This window comes from Pteropus alecto, unplaced genomic scaffold, assembly GCF_000325575.1.
Source record: "Pteropus alecto unplaced genomic scaffold, ASM32557v1 scaffold68, whole genome shotgun sequence".
Classification (NCBI taxonomy): Eukaryota; Metazoa; Chordata; class Mammalia; order Chiroptera; family Pteropodidae; genus Pteropus; species Pteropus alecto.
The window spans coordinates 9,207,882-9,229,606 of record NW_006441386.1 but is presented as its reverse complement, the minus strand read 5'-3'; the positions used below and the strand labels follow the sequence as shown (position 1 = coordinate 9,229,606).

Below are 21,725 nucleotides of genomic sequence, written 5' to 3'. Positions count from 1 at the left end.
GAGCTCTTAGAGCCCTTGCCCTGGCCAAGGGGTGGGGCCAGCACCCCCAGGAAGTCGGGGGAATACTGTTGGCTTAGAGCTGCAGCCATACCTGCCCATTTCACAGCTTCTTCCCTCCTCAGCAGACACAGAGAGGTGGCCCTGTTGGGCCTCCTCACCCATAACGGGAGGCATCCCCAGGGGAGGCACAGCCTAGAGTGAGGACCCCTTCCAGAGGCATTGGATTTTGGGAGTGTAAGAGGGAGGAGAGTCGGCACGGTGCTACTTTACAGGCTCTACCACCAGGACCTTGCACTCGCGCTTGGCAATCTTGTCCAGAGAGAGCACAGCCTTGTCCGGGGGCAGGTAGAGGGGGCGGCCAACAGGGGAGGCCACAGGGGGCGTGATGGCCCTGCGCTCCATCACACTGCCCGACCTGGGGGAAGGCAGAGACTGTGGGCTCTGGTTAGACCTCAGAACCCCTTCCTGCTTCCCCTCCATTTCCAGCCTCTATTAAGTCCAATGGCACCCCTCCCGAGGTTCCATACCTCATGAGGTGGCTGCGGGAGGGCTGCTGGTGGGAGAAGGACTGAGAACGGCCCAGGCTAGCCTGATGCCTCTCCACCAAGTCCCGGACAGCAGGGCTGCTGGGGCTGCTCTTGCGAGAGAGGGGCCGGGCCTCAGGCGGAGGGTGGGACACGCTGGCAGTGAACTGCAGCTTCAGTTTCATGTGTTGGCTCAGCTGGTGTGGAAAGACACGGATCAGCGTTCCTGCTTGGCTTCCAGGCCCCAGACCTCTTTTCAAATCATCTTTCCCCTTGACAGGCCAATGTTGGACCTAGATTCCACCTTCCCTCTGCCTGGCTTTTTAGTGCCACCCACTGTATTTCATCCACAGAAGCTAGCGACTCTGACGTCTCTCACCTCGACATTCTGCATCACCCACCACACTGCCCAGCCCCTCCCCAGCCCACCTCAAAGAGCCCCGTCCTTAGAGCCTGGAAGGCTACACTGAAGGTGAGTGCACTGCCCTTCCGAGAAAAGCCGAGATTGTTGAGGGGCGTGTGGCAGACAATGGAGTCTAGGGCAGCTTGCATAGCCCGGCGTTCCTCCTCACACAGCTGCTTTCCTGGGGGGCAGAAACAGCAACTAGTAAACATGTACAGTGTTCCTCAGTTCACAAAAGGCTTTCATGAGTACAGTCTCATTTGATCTTCAAAGCCACCTTGCCAAGTTTTATAAATAACAAGTTAATATTTTCTTACTATGTGTTGAGGTCTATTCTAACCACTTCACATACATTAAATCTATAAATCACCATAACAACCCCATGAGGTATTATTTTCTTTATTTTAGAGATATGAGGGATTTGCAGCTCAGAGAGGTTAAGTAAGCTACCCAAGGTCACACAACTAGCAAATGGCAGAGGTAGAAATCAAACATACCAGGGAGTTCAGCTTCAGTATCTGTGCCCTTAAATCATTCTGCCCCACCGCCTCTCTAAACTCTCCGTCTGTGACACTGGAGACCACCCATGTACAAAGCTGACACAGCCTGCCACAAGTCACCCACCTCCATGACTTCTTCCTGTCCCCTCCTCTCCTTCGGGACAAGGTCCCAGCCTGGCAGCAACCTACCAGCCTGCGCATGCTCCGGGGTCCACACGAGCCTCACAGCAAGGAAGTCTTGGAGATTGTTGAGCAGCGTGTAGGTGACAGTGAAACGCTCGTAAGTCCGAACAGGGGACTCACAAGAAGCAGTCATCACAAAGCACGGGCGGTCCAGGCGTATGCTGGGCAGGCTAGAAGCATTGAGAAAGAGGAAAGTTTGATGTGTGTGTGTTGTGAAACAAAGGTGAACAGGATGGTGCCCATCAGGGGTTCCCATACACTCACCGGTAGTGGGTGTAGATGCTCTGGGTGAAGGGCAACTTCGGGGTAGACCACTGAACTACAGCAATCAGGGGGACTTCTAAGCCCTGCACGAGAGACAAAGGGAACCATCACATGTATCAGAGGTCTCTCTTTAGTCACTCCCGCCCCCCGGCCTTTCCCTCCCACTGCCGATTCTTAAACTTTTTCCTTGAACACACCAGCCCTTTATACTCACCTCCTTAGCCCCTGGAGGTGGCTGCTCACCCCCTCTCAGCTGAAATAGGAAGTTGTGTTCTTCCAGGGCACTGAGCGGGCAGGGGAAGCAGCCAGAGGTACCAGGGAGCCGACAGAAGGAGCCCATGGAGACCTCCCCAGATTGGTGACTGGTTCAGAAGAAAGGGGGACAGAGCTAAATCTTTCCATGCCAGAACTCTTGACCCTGCCCTCATCCCCACCACTTTGAAGCCCTGCCCCAAAACCTCACCAGACATTGTCCACCAGCAGCACAGAGCCATCGGGCATGACAGGTAGATAACTGGCATTGAAGTTTGGGAGAATGCGGATATCCCAGATGGAAATTTCCTCCTGGGAGGAGCTGTTCAGCACTGCAGGAGGTAACTAGCTTAGCTCAAGAGTATCTGGACCCCTCAGATCCCAACTTAATCCCCCCGAAACAGACTTATCCCCACCAACCTGCACAGAGTAACTGCCACCCAGTCAATGCCCTTGCTGTTACCCAAAGACTTGAGCCACCAATCTGCTCACCCTTGAGAACAGTCAAGTGTTTTCCAGCCACAGTGAACTGGCGGCATTTCAAAACTGGAGGGGGCAGCAGAGTCAGCAGGGTGCTCACTGCAGGAAAGGGCGGAGGCAAGAACTGATGGGCTGTGAGCAGAGACTTCACCTCCAACCCACAGTTATAATCTTCCTCTTCTCAGATGGAGCACTTGCCAATATCACCCCTCCACTCTGTCCCCCAAATTCCAGACTCTAGCATTTTCTTCGTGCATTCTCCCCACCTTGGGCCTTGAAAGTGCTCTGTTCCCCCCGGAAGGTCTCCCCAGGAGATCGGGTCTGCAGCAAGCGCAGGTAACCTTGATCTCTGACCTCTGGTGCCTCAACCTCCCGCTTCCACACAGTCACTACAATCTAAGCAAAGGAGACACAAGACCACAGTCAAGGGGAGAGAGAGCCAGCCAGCCTGAGAAAGGGCATTTGAATTAGGACAACAGCTCCGCCCCTTGCCAATCTTACCTTGGCCTTAGGTGTCCCTGGGGGCAGTCTATCCAGTGAAACAGTGAGTGGGAAGATGACCTCATCTGTGGACAAAATTGGTTCCTCCACAGGCAGCTGGGAGTGTTAAAGGGGTGAAGAGGTCAGGAGAGACAGCCCCGCAGCGTTCCCTTTAAGATCTGCCGTGCGTGGTTCTTCTTGCCCTCCCCTCTCCTCATCCGTCATCTGCCTTCTGCTTCCCTCCACCATCCCTCTCCTCTCCTGTCTTGGAAGCCTAGCAAACAGCCCCACCGCCCTTTGCCATGTCACCCCAGTTGCTCACCGTGGTCGTTCCCCCTGAGGTAGCAGGGCCAGGGCCGTGAGTGAGAAGGGGGCTGCAGCCTCGAAACAACGCCCCACCACCAGGATCTCCGCCCCCTGGGGGTTCGGGATCCAGGTTGCTGGAGCCACCACACCCGGGCGCCCCGCCTCCGGCGCTAACTGAGGCCAGGGCGGCCAGAGTGGTTGCCAGCTCCGCCCAGGCCCCATGGGAGCCCAAGCTCACGCCACCCCCGGCGCCGGAGCCCGCGCCGCCCCGGCAGCGCAGCACCAGCAAGAAGCGGACAGTCTCCCCCAGGTAGAGGTGGTTGCGCCGGGGTAGCGCCCGGTACCGGCCTGGGTCCCCCGCCAGCTCTGCGCGCGGCGGCAGCGGCACGGCGGGGAAGTACATCGAGTAGTCACACTGGGACTCCATGGAGTGGCGAGGACTGCGCGGCCGGGGGGCAAGGCGGGCCAAGGCTGCCTTGGGCAAGGGGCCTCTGGGGTGGGTCCGGGTAGTCCCGACACCCTACGGGGGCTATGCGCGGCCAGGCCAGCCCAAGAGACCCGCCGGGGCCGGAAACCGGGGCAACGAACCCGGAACCGAGACCCCGCAGGGCCGGAACCGGGTGCGGGGCCGAATGACTGGATATAAACCGGAAGCGGAAAGGAAGGGGCGTGGCCTCTGAGGCCCCGGAATTTGTGGGTGACGGACCCTGGAGGAGAGGGGCGGGGTCCGGTTCGTGTTAGGGTGCAGCAAGAAGGATTTAGGAGGGACTACAGAAACACTTCTTAGAGAATAAATATTAGAATTCCTTACAACCCCACTCCTCCCAGGAAGATGCGCCATCCCTTTCCTCCCTACATAAAGCAAGTCCCAGTTTCAGATTATTTATTCATTGAACAAACATTTCATGATGAAATGAGCATAGTTCAGTAACAAATATTTCATAGAAAAATGAACACATTTTTCTAATCTACCTTTTCCCAAATTTTCTCTGGCTTACACCATGGTTTACTCCTCCAGGGAGCCTCTTGAGAGTGCTACAGGGGCCTGCTAGGGGGCTGGAAAGGGGAAGGGGCAAAATGGGGCTGGGGATCCTGTTAGGAACTGAACGACTGGATTCCTTGGCACAGGCTGGAGGACTTTGGGCTCACATCTGTGCAAAGTTCCATTTGTCCTCTAGGGAGTAGATATGGTTTCTGAGGGAAGGGAAAATGTCATCTGGCTGCCACACAGTTATCACATGCGTCCTTGTAGATTAGCTGCTCTTCAACCTAAGATTTAGTGGTCTAATTCCTAGGGAGAGAGTAGCCTTGAAGTCTTGAGGGGCAGAGAGACTGTTGGGGGGAACTGCTTGACATCTAGCTTGTCTTTGTACTGTAGCTCAGGGGTGGCCAGGCGCTCACACTCCTCCTGGTCTTGGAGGCTCAGTCCACTCCGAAGAACATAGCCCAAAATCTTACCTGACCCAAACTGGAAAGGGCGGAACCGTCGGTCAGTGATGTGTTTGGGGTCTAAAGCCTCACCTCCAACCAGGCAATGTTTAGCTAGGGCCTCTCGGCGAGCCCGGAGCTCCACCACTGCACTCTCCAGCCGGCTCTGGCCGTATTGCTTTATTCGTGCCCACAGACTGTGGTTGAAGTGAACATAAAGAGCCCAGTCCAGGTTGTTCCAGGCTCGGGCCCGTGCAGTCAGCGGCCTGTCCTCAGTGGTCAGTCCACCATTGCTGACAGTACTTCTGCCCTGCTCACTTCCAGCCTGGGCATTGTGCATGAATCCTACCACATCATCTAGACCCCAGCACAGGGCATCTGCCAGCAGAACCAATGACTCATCAAAGTATTCAGCCACCAAGACCAAGTCAAAGACAGAATCCAGCCAAGCCAGACTCCACTGGATGAAGGATGAAGACCCCAAACCTAAAGTGGCAGAGCTGGATGTCTGGCTGGGACCATTAGCAGCAGTAGGAGCAGGATGGAAGAGAGCATTGGGATCCAGGGTGTAGGCTCGAGGATCAGCACCGAAAGGCAGGACATGCAGCTGTGGGGGGTTGGAGTCTCTGGGGGGATGAAGATTTCCTCTCTTGGTCCTCATCTCTGGGGGGAAAGGGAGGCCAAAGTCAAACCATAGCAAGTTGCGTGCGTAGTGGTCCCCACGGGCTCCAGGCCGGTAATAGGCTCGAGGACTGTTCAGGAAAGCAGCCAAGGAAGGTGCCTTGCGGAAGGCCGATGAGGTGGATTTATAGTAGGAGAAGGCAGAGTGGGCCAGAGCTGCTGGATCTCGGACAATGGAAAAGAAAAAGCTGTCAGAAGGCATAACCCGAAGTACCTGCAAAAGAGAGAAAACAGACATAGGGAGAAAGAACTGTACCAGGAAGAAACAGAGTGCAAGCACAATGCTCACAGATCACCCAGCCTCTTCAGACTTCCTCCTCACAGGTCTTCCAGGAACCCCCAGCTTCCTTCACTAGCTGACAGATCTTGGGCAAATTACTCAACATCTCTGAGACTCAGTTTGCTCACCTGCAAAATGGGGATATTTATACTTTCCTTCCCAGCTGATTATGGAGGCTTCATGGGATAAAGGATATAAAGAAATCTGGAACATGGGAAGCTCTTGGAGAACATTTATTTCCTTGGGCCTTTTTGTCTGCCTTGGTCAGTAAAACCTCTAGCAATCAAACTTTGTGTTCACTTCTCCAACAAAAAACTATTAAATGCCTACACTGGTACTCTTGGTCATAGCTCCAAGAAAGGAACTGATCTCAGGCCTTCTCAGGGGTGTTCACTGGTAGCAAAGAGAGAGGAGAGGGGGCAACCATAATACTGTCTCAGGTATAGGTTTCAGGTGGGCAGACAAGCCCAAGATGATCAAAAGACAGGGTACTTCTGGGTTTCCTAAGCATTTTGGAGAGCAAAAGACATCCCTGGACGGAACGTGGGAGCAAGGGTCACTTGGTAGGGGGCTTCCCTGAGGCCTGGGACATTTGATCTTAGCAAGAAGGAAGGTAGGAATCAGGCTGAGTCAAGCAGATCCATGTCAGAAACCAGCTCCTGGGCTCCCTGAAGAGTTTATGCCTCTGAACGTTAATTCTCTCATTGAACCTGACTCCCTGACACAATGCCCTCCAATCTGCTCTGCTAATATGGGCATGCCTGCAGGGCAGAGCATGTGCCCTGTGTATCCCTTTGAAAGCAGAGGAGAACAGAGCAGAGAATAGTCTGTGGCATCAGGTAGGCCTGGAATAAAATAGCAAGTCAGCTATTTACCAGTCATGTAACTTTGAGCAGGTTATTGAACTTCTCAGAGCCTTCATTCCTCCATGTAGAAGTAAATGGAACATGATAGGTATTCAATGAATGGTGGTGACTATGAAGGTCATCACCCTAACCTCTAGAGAAACCTGCCTCAAAAATCATTGTCATCACCTCGCTTCCAGCAGTGGGCCCTTGCTACCCATTACACTCATGCTCCTTAGCTGCTTTCTCCAGCTCCAGCTTCAACAAGAGTGTGTTTGCAGCCCCTGCTGAATTTCTACCTCCTACACACATACTCCTTCCTTACACACACACACACACACCACCACCACTACCACCATGTCTTTGCTGATATCTTGCTCCCTCTAAGAATGCCTGATGTGCTCCTTACTATAAAAACATGCCCACCTTTTCCTTTAAAACCTACCTCTCCAGGAATCCCTACCCCTTTTGATGAATATTCTCCCCGACAGTTCCAAATACAAACATACATACACACACACATGCCACGGAAGGCACTTTGACTTTGGAGAAGATGGGCCTGAGTTCAAATCGGATAACAAAAAGCAGTCACTTAGCCTCTCGGAGGCTCAAACTCCTCATCTGTATAATGGGGACACTTATAATGCCTTCTTGGCAAGGTGATGGTAAGATTAATACCCAGCACTCAAGAAGTATTTAATAAAAGTTAGTCTCATCCCTGTATGTTTTCATTTGCACATTGACTTTCTTCCTCCAAGAGCTCTCAGGTTTCTATGTGTATACAGATGACTGTGTGAGTGCATGTTCCCATCTCTTCCTTTAGAACTGAGGCTCCAAGGGTGTCAGGGCTGGGCTAGGGCTTGGCCCAGCCCTGATCCCCCAAATCTGGAAGATGTGGTGAGGGGAGTGAGAGGAAGACAGGTCAGAGGCTGAGCAGAGGTCTTAGTGACAGTGGAAGGGGCCAAGAAGAGCCAGGGGCACCTGGAGGGAGAACTTGGGAGGAGGGGGATCAGAGATGACAGGGCTCTGACACCAGCAGGATATACTGGTCAATGAAGGAGATGAGTGAATTCCAGATGGGAGAGTGCAAGACTTCGACTCTCAGAGATACTAAGGTAGGGACAGCTAAGGAGAGGAGAATAGGAAACCTCACCTTCATGGCCCCCATGCCCAACTTTTGAGTGAAGTGACACTTGGGAAGCCCCCAGTCCTGCGGCCTCCTCCCCTGATGGTCTTGTCCACAGGCCTGATCCCATGTCTCTCCAGTCCCATCCACCCCCTTTACACCCACTCACCTCTTTCAGGTTGAACCTCATGTGATGACAGAGGATGTGGAAGGGGGGCTGGGTGCCTCCCCCCTGAGGGTGGTAGCCTTTGACCCAAGAGGCCTGGAAAAGCCTTGGGTAGCCAAACTGGTAGCGGGTGGGGAGGGCGAAGCGCAGCCCATGTCGATCCCCGTAGCGATGAAGCAGGCTCAGCACAGAGCTGCTCCCAGATTTATGTGTCTTCAGGAACACCAGCCGCTGCCGGGGAGGGCAGGACGGAACAGCTGGTCCTGGGGATGGGGCCCATGGCTGTCGGAGCTGCAGCCCAGGTAACCTGGGGAGAGATGGGAGGGGAAGTGTCCTGGCCCCCATCAGCAGGTGGATGGATGTCTTGTGGAGCAAGGACAGGGCCTAGAGTTAGTTCCCACAAATCACAGCTCCAGGTAGGACTGGTGGGAGCAAGTAGGGAGCATCTGTTGGGCATTGGGATAAGATGAAACTCACCTCTTCTGGAAGGGTCCCCCCCAGAGCTGGAGGGCAAATCCAATGGTCATGAAGACTCCCAGAGCCACCCCCAGGCTCCAAGGCCCCCAGAGGCGCATGGTCCTGGTAGAGCCCATGTGGCACAGGGAAAGGTGACAGGGCAAGGGCCAGGCACAGAGGTAGAGACAGCTTGAGACAGCTGTGCAACTCCAGAAGGTGCAGGTTCGAGATGGGGGGTCATTCCCCAGGCCTGCTTGCAGCCCTGGTTGAGTCTGCCCCCTGAGTTAGCAGATTTTTACCTCTGTCAGCGTCTAGAAGGAAAATGAGGGGAGGAAGAGGAGTCTAAGGAGAGGTTAGAGACTTCTCTCCTGCTGCTGCATCTGAGACCTAATTCACAAAGGGAGTGGCAGTGAAGAGGGCGTACTCGCTATACCCAGATCTTCCAGGTGGCCCCACAACTATTCCTCTGCTGTCAGCCTCCAGCTCCCCCAGCTTCCATCTACAGTTTCTCTCTGAGCCTCAGGGATTTGGAAGGGAAGAGGAAAAAGGCAGAGACCCTGCAAGAAAGATCAGACCAATTCACTTATACAACAGTGGGGTGGACATCGCCAGGTTCCTGGCTTCCTCCTGAGCCTCTGTGACAGATTGGAATGAAGAGCCCCATTTGGAGGCTGAAAGGGGAAGCCATAAGGAGGGAATTTCAGTCGGACAGATGAACCCATGGAGGTGAGATTACAGGAGTGACTTTGTAATGAGTAAGAATCAGTCATCTGGTCTAAATTCAGGCATCTCTTTTTCCTCTCAGCACGGGGCAGACCCCAGTGTGGGAGGGGCTAGGGGAGACGCAGGGTTACTTATGAAACCCAGCTCCCTAGACATACCCCCACACACCCCAGCTGTTCTCTTTCCAACCCCATCAGTGCACCCAAAGGAGAATGAGAGGGTGGGGCTGAAGAGAGAGAGAGAGAAATTCTGACAGACACAAACACAGTTTGGAATCCCTACCCAGGCCCCAGTTTCCTAATCTGCTGGGAGTCCCTACCCACCCCTTCAGATTACAACCCACAAAGTCAGACCACAGCCTTTCCATCAAGTCTCGACAGCCCCTTTCCAGGGTGAGCCTGGAGTAACCCCAGAGAGAACCCATACTTGCTACCTAGAGACCCGCCCCCTCTGGCATCACTCGCCTGTGCCTTCCCCCAACATAGCCCCCAGTATTCAGCCCTGCACAGAACTCTTGTGTCCATATTTCTTTTACTCCTTCCACCCGTCTGTCTCCTCCCATTACCCTAGGTTCCAGCCCTCTGCGCCCTCCAACTTTGGTGACTACTTAATCACCAGCCCTTTGTTGGCCCCCTTCCAGGGTCTATGAATGCCCCCTTACCCAAGACTCCTCCCATAAATTCTAAGAGTCCCTCCACTGGCTGCAGCCTCAGTGTCACTTGCCCACTTACCAAGTCACCTGAAGAGCAGCAGGGAAATTGGGATCTGGCCCTCCTCCCACCGCTCCCCGCCCCTCAGCCACCACCCAGCTCCTCTAGCTCTGCTCAACTTTCCCCGTAAACTTTCTCAGAGCCCAAGCTCCTCCCTTCTCCCTCCCTTTGTCCAGCCAGTCCCGGCAGCTTTGATCGCTCTGCTGGGTTTCAGAACCTCCTGGCAACTTTCCCTTGTCAGGGCACCCAGCCCGCCCTTGGAAGACTCTGCTTCTACCCTTTCACACTTAGGAATCAATTTTACTTTTTTGTCTTTCTCTTTTTGCAGGACAAAAGGCTCATTCAGGAGACAAAAAGAAGGAAAGGAGAAAGTAACAGACAAGAGTCTAAAGCAGACATTTTCAAGGACTCGTGACAAGGTAGCCAGAGGCTGACTTGCAGAGAGAATAGGAGCTTCTCACCCTGAAGGCAGTAGACAGGGGTGTGGTAATGTTAATGGTGCCTCGTGTTCAAAAATAATTTTCCCAGTACAAGGTGCTTCCTCACACAGTTCCTGTTTGGTCCCCATTTTTTCCCCTATTTTACGGATGTAGGTTCTCAGATCTAGAGGGTGGACAACTTGCTCAAACTCAGTTATCAGGGCACAGGTTTCAAGAGAGGTGAGAAGCAGGCAAAAATGAACTTGTCACGGGACTTCTTCCAGGAGCTAGGGCTCAGGGAGGGATGCTGAAGTTATAGAAAGTCACACTCAGGGTCCAATAAATTAGTTGTTTATTTGTAAAATGCAAAGCTTGTGAAGGATGTGGGTGGCAGAGGTAATGAGTCTTTTTTTCTTTTTATATTTTAGTTTAGGAAATTGACTGAAAAAACTTAGAAGAACCCAGGCCCATAGATCCTGACATCCTATTCATACACCCTAGTCCCCTCTGCCCCACACCCAGTCAATACCCAGCTTTGTACATTTTGAAACCAGGTGAACCCGCCCCTCCGAACTTCCAACCTCCTTCAAATCCCACCCTCCAACTAACACTCTAAAACTCCTCCCTTTCTCCTCAATGGGGCTGACCCCAAACTTATGGGCTTGGTTGGAGAGACCATACCTCCTTCCTAAATAAATACCCACAGCTCCCCCCACCCCACCCCACCCCAGATACCAAATGAAAAAATAAATATTGTGAACACCTACCCACTCCCAATAGGAATCTCCTGGACTTGGGGCCCCAGCCATTTACCCAAAAAGTCCCTTCTCTACCTTCATGGCAGCCCCCTTCAACTCCTCCCCAGATCCAGCTGAGTGGGGAGGAGGGGAAGAGCCATGAACCCTTCTGATGCCAGGGCACCCCTTCCCTGTTATCGAGGTCCAAGCAGGGCCAGGACTGAGAGGAAGAGAATGAGGATGGGTTGGGTGTGAAAACCAACAGACGTCCCCCCAGTCCTACTCCCGCCCTGGTTGTTGCGGATGATGACACCTCTTCCTCTGCTCCCAGCACCATCTCTTCGAGGAGGGCGAGGAAGCCGGGCGGGGGGAGCTACAGCTGCTGTCCCAGCCATCCAGTCATCTGCATAGTGCTGTCCCTGTCCAGAGCCACTGGTGCCCTCATCTGCAGGGAGGGAGAGGATCAGAGACAGACAGGGATGGGCAAGAGGAGCAGTGGGAGACAGAGGGAGAGAGATAGAAAGAGGAAGGAAGAGAACTCAAAAACAGTACGAAAGAGAGTGGCAGGAGACACAGGTAGATAGTTGGGGGTTGGGAAGAGAGAGAAATACAGTATTAAGAAAGCAAGGAGACAGAGATCAGGCAGACATGGGAATAAGGGAAGGTGATGAGAGACAGGAAAAGAAAATGAGACAGAGGCAGGAAAGAGACAGATGGGAAGAGAGGATAAACAAGAAAAGATAGGAAACAGGTACACAGAAGCAGCCAGCACACAGGGAAGAGGAGGGGGGGAGGGGAGGTAAAGAGAGACAGAGATGATGAGAGAGAAAAAAACTGAATGTCCTTGCCTTGCTTCACTGTCAAACTCTACCTTGAGGAGCAAGCCCAATGACCCCCGCCTTCCCACCTTCCCTTGGGGTTGCTCCTCCTCCCCAAACTCCTATAGCCTTTTGCCCAGAGTTCTGTAATAATGTTTTGTAGTCTTCCCAACAGGACCGTGAACTCACCGATAGAGACCTTTTCTCTCATTGGTCTTCTACCCCTTACCTTCGAGGTAAGTGCTCAATACTAGCTTGTAAAATGAATGAGTAATAGTCGAATGATAACAGATGTGAGGGGAGGGACTCAGAAGGCAGTGGATGGGGCCCGGGTGCAAATGCAGGTGGCTATTGGAGCTAGGCCCTCGGGGCACCCCACAGGTCTCACCCCAGTCTTCCAGTTCCAGGTCTTGTCCTAGGGCGGCCGCCCTCATCCTGATCGTGGCCGCCCGAAGCCTCAGCCGCTGCATCCGCGTCCGGAGATCGGGGTTTGAGGCTTCCGCATCCAGCTCTGGGTTGTCGAGCCGCTCAGTCAAGGAGCCCCCGACCACGGGCAACAAGTACCTGCGAGTACAGCAGCTCCCGAAGTCTCCCAACCAGCCCGGTGGGCCCGTACCAATCCCAGATTCGGGCCTCGCCCACCCGCCAGCTTGGCTCTCACTTGCCCCGCCCGGTTCCGGTCCAGCAGGGTGCTGCCTCCTGCGCGATTTCCGCTGCCACGGTGGGATCCCTGCACATCGTGAGGGGCAGCCCAGCCCAGAAGCCCCGTACCCGGCCCAGATGCTCGCGGAGCTCCCACACCTGGCGTGCAGAGAGAGTGGGTAGAGCTGCAGCGAGTGCCCACTCAGTGGGCCCGCCCGCTGCACCCTTGCAGCCGGTGGTTTCTTTGCTGCTCACCCCCACTTACCAGCTTGGGCAGCCTGTTGCCCGCCGCCATTGCGGGCTTCTTCTCCGCCCTCGCGGTCCACGGCCGACCCACCTCTTCAGCGGGGGCTGGGGCTCTGCGGGAGTGGGCATGGGACTTTGGGGCGCCCCCGCATTCCTGAAACACCTGTGGCACAGGGAAGAGGTGCCCCCCATGCAGTGAAATTCACACTGTGTACCTGCTCCAACACCTCAATCTTCCATGACACCCCAGTTTCCCCAGATACCTTACAGCATCTCCTTGACACCCCACACTATACCCCAGGCCCTGACTTCCACCCTTCTCTCTCCTGTACTAGAGCTGACATCCCATAATGTCTCCACCCCCAAAGCTGACACTCCCACATTCCTCAAGGCCCCAGTACCTGGGTGGACACCGTTACACTGTTTTCCTGCAGATACATCAGACCTTCTGCTATTTTCACCCCAATGGACTGGGCTGCCAGCTCAAAGGAAAAGGAGCCCTGAATCTTCTCAGCCAGAAACAAGAGACCATCTTGAAGAAGGGGGAGAAAGACAAAGGGAGAAATGAGGGGACAGCTAGGGAGGTACTCACTGAACTAGGAAGTTCCCACAAATCCTGACCTGAGCAGCAAGGTGTTGGATGGGGGAGACTCACATGAGAAGGACTACCCGCCATGCTCCTCCTCAATATGGCTTAAAACTCCCTCCCAGCCCTCCCCACTCACCCCTACACAGTCTTCCCAGGCTTTCCTGAGTCCTCACCTAGATAGGTCCCCCAGTCAGGGTCCAGTGTCTGACTGCTGAGACAGCCATAGGCCACGTTGAGGCAGAAGCCCCGGCAGCGTGGCAGCGAGGGGACACCCTGACAAAGAGGGCAGCCGGTCAGACGCATCACAGCCCGCCTGCAGCCTTCGGATATGGGCATCTGGGGGCAGAGAACTGGGCTGTGTCATCCACAAACACTGAGGCTGCCCTCAGCCAAGCTTGGTGCTAGGCACAGAGATAAATCAAATATCCCATCCCTCCTGGCCATATATGGAAAGGTGACATGAATGACTAGGGTTGGTGACCCCATGTGGCAGCAAATAAGACCCCAGAAAACTGCAGAGGGAAGTTCCTAGGAGCCAGGTTATAGATACCACTTCTTAGGAGAGATGAAACTAAAGAGGCAGTGGTAGCGGGGTAAGGGGATCTGAGAAAAGGTTTAAGGACAAGAATGAGCCCATCGTGGTTGAGGAAGGAGGAGACTGAGGATGCAGGAGGTAAGGGAAAGTAGATGGGAAGAGAACAGGCAATGGAGAGAGGACCTTGAACACCAGATCAGGAATCTGGCCTTCAGCAGCAGGGAAGGGGGAGCCACTGAGGGGTCTGGAGGAAACCAGGGTGGGCAGTACTCCCATCTTGGGATGCTACGAAGATGAGCAGACCCCCAGAGGCTGGCAGGGTATGAGTCATCAGAGGCACAGGAAAGGGTCAGAGGTGGGAGGAAGTCATGGATCATGACACAAAGGAGACTTCGCTCTGGTTCTCCTCCTTACTGATTCTCCCTGGGATGCCATTGCCTTGAGTCTGATATGAGAAGGCCCCAGATCTCTCCTGCTAGCTGGCACCTGACTCTCCCTCAAGGGGTCTCTCCTACTCTCCTTTTCCCTCCCTGAGCCCTGCCCATACTCAGGCTTCCTCCAACCTTAAGCACTTCGTTGACCACATCTTTTCCAGTCTCCAGACCTTGGACAAAGGCCAGGGCAGCCACCATGGCCCGGGTTACCTGGGTGAGGGGAAAGAAGGTGAGAAAAACCACAAGGTTGTGGTGCATCAGTCAAGACTGGGGCCAACAAACTACACCAAGGAGACAGGCAGTAGGGGTTAGGTTGTAGAGTTACCCTGGGGTGGTTAGGAGTGTCAGGTGGTATAGGGAGGTATGTCCAAGAGGCTCAAAAGAATTAGTCTAGAAGGATCAAGGGGAGCTAGGCTTGGGAAGAGGTAGAGAGATTGAGTTTTGGAGGGCCTGAGTTTTACAGGGCTTGGAATCAGATGGTCTGTGCATCAGGACAAACCCTGAACTTGAAGCCAGGAAACCTAGGTATGAGTTACAGCTCTACCATTTACTTGTGATGAGGCCTTAACTTCTGGGAGGCTCAGTTTTCTCATCTGTAAAACAAGGCTACTACCATCTACCTCACAGAGTTACAATGACAATTAAACAAGATACTATAAAATGAAAATTGTTCTCAAATATTAAGTGCCTAATTCACATTTAGTTGAACCAGAGGAAATCAGGATATTAGGATAAGGGAGGAACTGGCAGAAAGGTGGCTGGAGGCCAAGAGCAGGTGAGTGGGTCAGGGATGTGTGTGAAACTAGGGGGGACATTCAATTAAAGGAGACCAAGAAGTATTGGGTCAGGCAGGGGTGACTGAGGCTCAAAGAGGGGTCACCAGGTCAGAGATAGCTGCCATGCAGGGTGTGGGGATCACAATATCAGGGGTGACTGGGGCATGAAGTGGGGGTCGTTGGGTTGGAGGTTGAGTGCACACTTCATAGGTCACTAAGTCAGAGGTAGCTGAAACTCAGTACTTGGGACCCCTCACCTGCAGGCGGAGACGGTGGGGTGAGTCCCCGAAAGGTTTCAGAGAGTCATCAGCAGAGGCGGCAAGGCGTGTGATACAGAACAGGTAGTCAGGGGAGAAGTTGTACTCTGGGTGCAGCAGGGGGAACATTTTCTCCAGGAGCTGTGCCCAGAAATCCACCAAGGCGTCATCTAATCCCTCACCAGACTTCTCATAGTAGTCTCGCAGCCGAGTGAACAGGCCAGTGAATAAGGGGGTGTGCTGGGAATACAGCTGTCCATAGGACCGGTGGAAGAGCAAGGCCAGGGAGTGTTCAGCTGATGAGATCATCTCCAGAAAAGCCCCTGTGGCAAATGAAAAAAAGGGGTATGAGGTGAGGTGAAGCCAGAAAAGAATAGAAAAGTGAAAGAGCAGATGCAGGAAGAGATGGGGATGGGGAGAGAAGAGAAAAGACAAGTGAGTTAGAAACAGCCAATTCTCAGACCTGGGCAGACTGGGAATGGGGTGGGGCAGGACCCTGGAGAGAGCCTAGAGTGGGAGGGGCAGTGCTGGGTGCCTTAGGGATGGAGTAGGAAGTAAGGACAGGACGCTTGCTGGGGTCATGAGCACAGCTGAGGTATGTGGCCAGGTTTGGGGACCCCAAGTCCTCACCATTAAATTTTCTGTGCAGGGCAGACAGTGTGTGAACCAGGAAGGAGCCACTCTTCTCCACCAGGCCTCGGAAGGTAGCCTCGGTGTCCCAGGTCAGCCTCTCCTCTACCTCACTGGAACAGCAGGTGTATTCTTGGGGACAGATCCGGAGGTGCTCACCTAGACAGAGGAGACACAAGGAATGGTGAGAAGTGATAAAGAATGGTGGCAAGAGGTGTAAAATTCCTACCTTCTGCCAGTCTCTGGTGGTCATCCCTTCTCTTTCACTTGTCTGGTTTCTTTTCTATTTTCTGCAACCTCATCCCCACCTGATGCTATCCCCACCTTATTGTCCCCCCACCCATCCCAAGTCCGCTGCCATTAGCCATGGCATCAAAAATAGTGATGGGCCAAATTAGTGATCAGAGTCCTCAGAGAACCCTCCCCAACGTCATGCACCCCAGGCCTCTAAGGACTTATGAGACAGCTTCTATGGGAAGAATGGGGTTTGGAGGGGTGGGGTTACTTGGTAAGCACGAAAGTATTATAGGAGTGCTCTTAGAAACAGCGAGGGGAACAAACTGGGCTGTAAATGAAGAAATAGAGGTGGATGCTAATTACTTGAAAGGGATTCCTAGGGTGGGGGTATAGTCAGAGAGCTATTATATGAACCAGAGAGTTATTGTGATACTGGTAAGGAAGTTCAGGAGGAGGAGAGATGTTATTACTATGGAATGAAAAGATTATTATAACGGTTACTCTAAATGAGGGAAGAGAGTTATTGTGAGATGGGAAAGACCCACCCCTGCCTCCCTCCCTCTCCCCTAATTCTCTAGTCTTCGTCTTTCTCCTCACCTGAGATCGGGGCGGGAGGGAGTAGGCTTAAGCTATATCCCCGGGAACCCAGAATCTGCCGGGTCTCAGTGCAACTCCGGGTGACCTTTGCCTCGCTCCCAGGTCCAAAACTAGGACCGAGACACAGAGGCAGCAGCAGAAGCAGAAGAGTTCGCAGCCTGGACATAGCTGCTGCGACCCTGGGGCAGCAAAGTGGGTCCTACGGAGGAAAGAAGAGACGCCCGAACTCGGGAAGCCAGTTCTCTGATGCAGGACGGACCCGCCGGCCAGAGAAAGAGCGCGACCTCGGAAAACTGAACACCCAGCACGGTAGCTGGACCAGGCGGCATCTGCCGAGACAATGGGAGCGGGAGCCAGACAGGGGGCGGGGCCCAAGACGGGACCCTGCCAATGATGGTAAGGGGCCGACCTCAGGGGCGGGATCAAGGGAGAAATTAAGCCAATGTAATGGGGAAACTCCGCAGAGGGTTTGGGATTCGGCTGAACTAAGGAGGTTGGTGGGGGAGGGGCGTGGCCTTTTTTCAGGGGCGTGGCGACCCGGTTCGAAAGGCGGGGCCTGGGTGGAACCTAACCTATTGCAGTTGAGAAGCCAGATTGAAGGGGCTTCTGCTGGTCTAGTGCGAAGCCGGGCCAATGGTTGCAGAGGGGAGGGAGGGGGTTGTGGCTATTGGGGGTAGAGGGTCGGGTCCGGGGTGGAGCAGAGCTGTAGCTGGCGCCCGAGACCACGTGACGGGGCGGCACGCGGGCGAGCTGCTGGCCGCACGAGGCGGCCGAGCAGCTTGACTGGAACGTGGTGAGCACGAGCTCGCACACGCCCAAGCCTCGCGATATTTACCAGCCTTGGGCGAGCCGTTGGGCTCGCGCCTGCGCGCAACACAGCTCGCGCCTTCCCGCTTTTTTCTGGATTCTTCCGCCACTGGAAGGGAAGCGGCGGGCTCCTGTGCCGCAGGTGGGATGACTTCAGAGACCCGCGGGACACCAGGTGGTGACTTTTCCTCAACCGTGCTCAGCCAGAAGTCGCTGGTCCGGACTCAGACAGTGAGGCTCCTCTTTGACCCAAGAATACACAGCCCCACTCCTACTCCCGTCCCTGAGAGAAGGACCTCCCTCTTCCATGCCTCAATGGCTGCCTCCATTTCCAGTCCGCAAGAGACTGATAGTCACTCTAATGAGCCGTTAGACGGCTTCTCCGCCCAAAGAAAAAGCCCGGGGAGGGTCAGAAGTACCACCGTCTCGAAAAGTAGAGAACGCGAGCTTTCGTTTACGCTAAGCGTTTCTGGCCCTAGTCTTATGCTGCCCCCACCCCCACATTGTTAATGGCGTCTCATTCCATTACACGCGGAATTAAGTAGTACTAGCTTTCTAGAAATTAAATCTGGGTGTTTATCTGTCTGTCTGTCTGTCTGTCTATCTATCTATCTATCTATCTATCTACCTACCTACCTACCTATCTACCTACCTACCTACCTAGTAATGTAAGAATTTGTTCATTTACACTAGGCATTGAGGCTTCCGAATCTGGAGAGGGATCTACTTTAAACTGCTCTGGTGTGTGCCTTACTCCGTGCTTGGAGAGCAGCTCCAAACCTGTAGTCTGCATCTGGGGCGGTGGTTTTTAATTCCCTAGATAGAGCATTAGATAAAGACTCATGTTTTTTGTGTGGACTTACCCCCGTTCGAGTTCCAGAGCAGTTCCCTTGGAGTGAAAAGGGATGGCCGGGGCTGGGGAGGGAGAAGCGGTGGGGTAGGAGCCCTTTCCTCTCTTTCTTTCTGCAGCTGGACCACCATGCCTACCCTTCGATCTTCCTCCTCCTTGCTCCATAGCTCCTCCTCTCCAAGCAATGTGTCCTCTCCACTGCAAAGAGCAGTGAGAGGTGGACAGAGGGACTTGTCTACATCTCCTAGTTTGTCTGTCAGTGTGCCCTGTGATGACAGGGACTCGGACCAGACTAAAGAGGGGTGAGTGAAGTTGGTGAGAAAATACTTGTTTGGCTTTCTCCTACATCATCGGTAGCTTTCCCCTCTTCCATTTTATGGCCTCGGTAGTAACGTGTGTGACTGCATGAAAACGTAATGATGTTCTAGTGGTTCACAACAGTGACACCCCTCCAGCTCTGCTGGCTGATTTTGGCTGCCCTGACTGTGTAGGCATCAAGAATAATATACTCTGTTCTAAATCCATCATTTCAATTGTCTAAACTTTTCTTGGACACATTTGTATGTTCAGCATTTACAACCTCTGGTGGAGGCAGGGAGGTAGGGAAATGGGAAGTAAAGAGTTCTTTTTCCGGTGCCTGGCAAATAGTATATACTTTATAGTTTGTGTTCTGTAGCTCCTGTATTTGGGGATTTTATATACAGGTCTGTCTATCCTTGTTTGCTATCATTTATGAGCTTTTTCTGTGAAGGTTATAATAATATATCTTGATTTTTATTTCCAAGGGGGGGGAAAAATCTCATACAAGATCTGATTTATCCCATAGTTATTTTAATTGGCCTTTTCTGAACCATTTCTGTTTTTGTCAGTACTACTGTTGGAGACCAGATTATATTTTATAAACTTAACTCTAACCAATAAGACATGTGAATTTTTTCAAAGGGTGGAATTTAACTCCAAGTGCATATTAATCTCCTGTTTATGTATGAGTAATATATGACTTTCCAAGCCGTGCTGATTTTTCTCCACACAGCCTGCTTAAGTGAATATCATTTTATTTTCTTAGAAAGACTGTTAGGAAAGTGTTGCCTTTTACCCACCTCAGTTCTTCATTATTCATCTCCATTGTTTTCTTCAAGTGAAAGTTTTCCTTTAAGACTTTGTTCCTACTTTCTGGTAACAGTAATTTCATCTCTTAAAGAAAATATGAATATATTTTTCTCGTGGCGAGGGGGTACAGTTAGAGACAAAGAGAAATTATAATTTATTTACCCTTTTGTATGGCGAGACTAGGGTGTTGTATCTAAGGAGAACCGTACTCCCTCATAGGGATAGTGATTCTTTATCAGCTGATGAAGGCAGTGACTTCGAAGACAGCTTGAGACACAATATGAAGAAGAGAGCAGCAAAACGACCACTCAAAACAACCCCAGTGAGTCAGTCCGTTTTGTTTTTGAACCTGGTCTGGGAAGCAGCAAAAGTAAACCTAAAAGAAACTCAGGAGATTGTTTGATGAAAGGACAAGACTTAAAAAGTGTTAAGAGACAGTAGGAAGAAGGCAGATTTTGAAGAATAAAGAATAGAGGAAGAGGGTATTAGGATTCAGAGGAATAGGAATAGAGCTAAAGGACTTTCTAAAGGAGAAAAAGAAATAATAAAGTTAATAATATAAATATCAGTTATATCAGATCTGAGTCAGTAACTCAAACTTTGCTGTGTAATTGGCAGTGTAAGCCTGCCTATGTGATGAAACCAAGTGTCAAGATCATTTTCATATTTAAAAATATTCCTGATCTCTTTATACTTCTTAGGTGGCAAAACATCCAAAGAAGGGGTCCCGAATGGTACGTGGTCGTAGCCAGAAAGAGTCAGAGCCACCAGCCAGTGATCTTTTTGATGCTGTGAGAGCTGCCCAAAGTGACATGCAGGTAAAACAGTGACTCACCAGTTTCTAAATATCATCTCACCCCTTGTAGGATGGAAAAATAAAGACAAGTGCCTATAAACTCGTTTTAATGCAGACATTTTAATGAACATAATCTACGTCAGGAACGACAGATAAGACCCTGGAGCTGATCCTTGGAATGATATAAGGGAGACCTTGGATGAGCGAGAATGTACCTTTTCTAAAAGTATCACAGAGTGAGATTGGTTTTGCCTTTATCAATTGATAGAGGAGGCAAGGAGAGGCATCAGAGAATCTAGAGAGAAAGTTTGGATATGGATGACAACTTGTTCACCCTTGTCACTCTAGCTCCACTTTGACAATAACACCTAATTCCTTTTTTCCTCCCCACATATTTTTTTAATAACTTATTATAATTCTATTGTCATCTAAAAGTGTATAAGGCTTATATGTAGTTTACAAAAATTTTAAATGATCACCCAGATCTCTAGCCCCAGCTCAAGAAATGAAACCTTAATAGTGCTATAGAGGGCCTTATATAGCTTCTCTCTATTCCTACCACCACAGTCCCTTCACCAGTGGAGAGAACCACTAGAGTGAATTTTCCGTTAATAATTCCCTTGTCTTTTTATTATAGTTTTATCACCAATGAATGTGTTTCTTAATTTAAACAAATGAATCATTCTTTATATAGTGTTCTGTGACTTAATTATTTCAGTTGTTTTAGATGCACTCGTATTGATGCATGATGTAGATTTTTATAGTTTTTAGAAAAGTTTTAAATTTTCAAACATGGAGTTTTTCTATTTATATTTTTGTTTTTGATTTCTAACTATTGTATTGTAGTCAGAAAATGTGGTCTTTGAAACTTAGGGAGACTAGCTTTATGACAACATTTAGTCCTTTTCCAAAACTATTTTACATGTGTATGAAGAGGATGTGTGCTGTCCAGTTGTTGGGTCCAGTGTTCTCTTGAGTGAGATCAAGAGTGTTAAACGTGATACTGCTTTGATGTTTCTACTGATTTGAGGTTTTCGGTTGATGGGGGTGGGGAGTGGTTGGCCTGTTTAATATAATACAGAGAGAGGTGTATTAAAAAGGAGACTTTTTTGGTCATTCCTTTTGTATTCGTACTCAGTTTTGCTTTTAGTATTTTGCTTTTAGTATTTTGTTTCTGGGTAAATCAAACTTTTCATCATTGTGGTATACTGATATTCCTTTATCTTTATATTCTAAAACAAAAATTGTTTTGTTTTGTATTAACATATATACATTAGCCTTATTTTTGATTAGTATTTGCCTGGTATCTTTTTCTTTCCTTTTACTTTCTTTGTATGTTTGGAGTCTGTCTCTCCTGTATACAGTCTGTATCTGGATTATATTTTTTAATCTATTCTGCCAGTCTCTTTTAACAAGAGTGTTTAATTCTTATAATTAT

General features: G+C 51.3%; 4 protein-coding genes across 13 annotated transcripts in view; 1 reads left to right on the top strand and 3 right to left on the bottom strand.

Moving 5' to 3' along the window:
- CUNH7orf43 (chromosome unknown C7orf43 homolog) overlaps positions 1 to 4,025 on the bottom strand; it is a 13,275-nt gene extending 9,250 nt beyond the window's left edge. Inside the window, exons 1-11 of one of the 2 annotated variants that reach the window (XM_006918633.3) lie at positions 3,409 to 4,023; positions 3,108 to 3,203; positions 2,873 to 3,002; positions 2,619 to 2,705; positions 2,338 to 2,458; positions 2,089 to 2,236; positions 1,875 to 1,957; positions 1,617 to 1,780; positions 954 to 1,108; positions 528 to 721; positions 23 to 415 (exon numbers count right to left, since the gene is read on the bottom strand). In XM_006918633.3, coding sequence (XP_006918695.1) covers positions 262 to 415; positions 528 to 721; positions 954 to 1,108; positions 1,617 to 1,780; positions 1,875 to 1,957; positions 2,089 to 2,236; positions 2,338 to 2,458; positions 2,619 to 2,705; positions 2,873 to 3,002; positions 3,108 to 3,203; positions 3,409 to 3,819 — 1,743 coding nt within the window. In that variant the 5' untranslated portion in view covers positions 3,820 to 4,023 and the 3' untranslated portion in view covers positions 23 to 261. Of the gene's footprint in view, positions 1 to 22; positions 416 to 527; positions 722 to 953; positions 1,109 to 1,616; positions 1,781 to 1,874; positions 1,958 to 2,088; positions 2,237 to 2,337; positions 2,459 to 2,618; positions 2,706 to 2,872; positions 3,003 to 3,107; positions 3,204 to 3,408 lie in introns of those variants that run through there. The other variant, XM_015594653.2, reaches the window with a different exon arrangement.
- A 324-nt stretch (positions 4,026 to 4,349) lies between these two features.
- GAL3ST4 (galactose-3-O-sulfotransferase 4) lies at positions 4,350 to 9,916 on the bottom strand. The gene is made up of 4 exons (XM_006918632.3): positions 9,829 to 9,916; positions 8,396 to 8,685; positions 7,922 to 8,225; positions 4,350 to 5,715 (listed from the first exon to the last, which is right to left on the bottom strand). The coding sequence occupies exons 2-4, from the start codon at positions 8,509 to 8,511 to the stop codon at positions 4,684 to 4,686; spliced, it is 1,452 nt and encodes a 483-aa protein (XP_006918694.1). The 5' UTR covers positions 8,512 to 8,685; positions 9,829 to 9,916; the 3' UTR covers positions 4,350 to 4,683.
- A 645-nt stretch (positions 9,917 to 10,561) lies between these two features.
- GPC2 (glypican 2) lies at positions 10,562 to 17,071 on the bottom strand. Its single transcript, XM_006918631.3, has 10 exons — positions 16,725 to 17,071; positions 15,891 to 16,049; positions 15,261 to 15,583; positions 14,357 to 14,437; positions 13,432 to 13,594; positions 13,071 to 13,201; positions 12,689 to 12,832; positions 12,443 to 12,582; positions 12,170 to 12,345; positions 10,562 to 11,408 (listed from the first exon to the last, which is right to left on the bottom strand). The coding sequence occupies exons 1-10, from the start codon at positions 16,888 to 16,890 to the stop codon at positions 11,158 to 11,160; spliced, it is 1,734 nt and encodes a 577-aa protein (XP_006918693.1). The 5' UTR covers positions 16,891 to 17,071; the 3' UTR covers positions 10,562 to 11,157.
- A 426-nt stretch (positions 17,072 to 17,497) lies between these two features.
- Positions 17,498 to 21,725, top strand: part of STAG3 (stromal antigen 3) — a 23,760-nt gene continuing 19,532 nt past the window's right edge. The window contains exons 1-4 of one of the 9 annotated variants that reach the window (XM_025051552.1): positions 17,498 to 17,706; positions 18,501 to 18,683; positions 19,711 to 19,813; positions 20,193 to 20,309. In XM_025051552.1, coding sequence (XP_024907320.1) covers positions 18,511 to 18,683; positions 19,711 to 19,813; positions 20,193 to 20,309 — 393 coding nt within the window. In that variant the 5' untranslated portion in view covers positions 17,498 to 17,706; positions 18,501 to 18,510. Of the gene's footprint in view, positions 17,763 to 18,236; positions 18,273 to 18,500; positions 18,684 to 19,710; positions 19,814 to 20,192; positions 20,310 to 21,725 lie in introns of those variants that run through there. The other 8 variants (XM_025051551.1, XM_025051554.1, XM_025051553.1 and 5 more) reach the window with 8 other exon arrangements.

What these genes read in the sequence shown, in the direction of transcription:
- GAL3ST4 (XM_006918632.3), bottom strand. Translation starts at nt 8,511, where the DNA reads ATGGGCTCTACCAGGACCATGCGCCTCTGGGGGCCTTGGAGCCTGGGG. An exon ending in GGGGGACCCTTCCAGAAGAG is followed by an intron (nt 8,226 to 8,395) that starts GTGAGTTTCATC and finishes ATCTCTCCCCAG; the next exon opens with GTTACCTGGGCTGCAGCTCC. An exon ending in TGAGGTTCAACCTGAAAGAG is followed by an intron (nt 5,716 to 7,921) that starts GTGAGTGGGTGT and finishes TCTCTTTTGCAG; the next exon opens with GTACTTCGGGTTATGCCTTC.
- GPC2 (XM_006918631.3), bottom strand. Translation starts at nt 16,890, where the DNA reads ATGTCCAGGCTGCGAACTCTTCTGCTTCTGCTGCTGCCTCTGTGTCTC. An exon ending in CCCTCCCGCCCCGATCTCAG is followed by an intron (nt 16,050 to 16,724) that starts GTGAGGAGAAAG and finishes TCCTCTGTCTAG; the next exon opens with GTGAGCACCTCCGGATCTGT. An exon ending in TGGTCAACGAAGTGCTTAAG is followed by an intron (nt 13,595 to 14,356) that starts GTTGGAGGAAGC and finishes CTCTGCCCCCAG; the next exon opens with ATGCCCATATCCGAAGGCTG.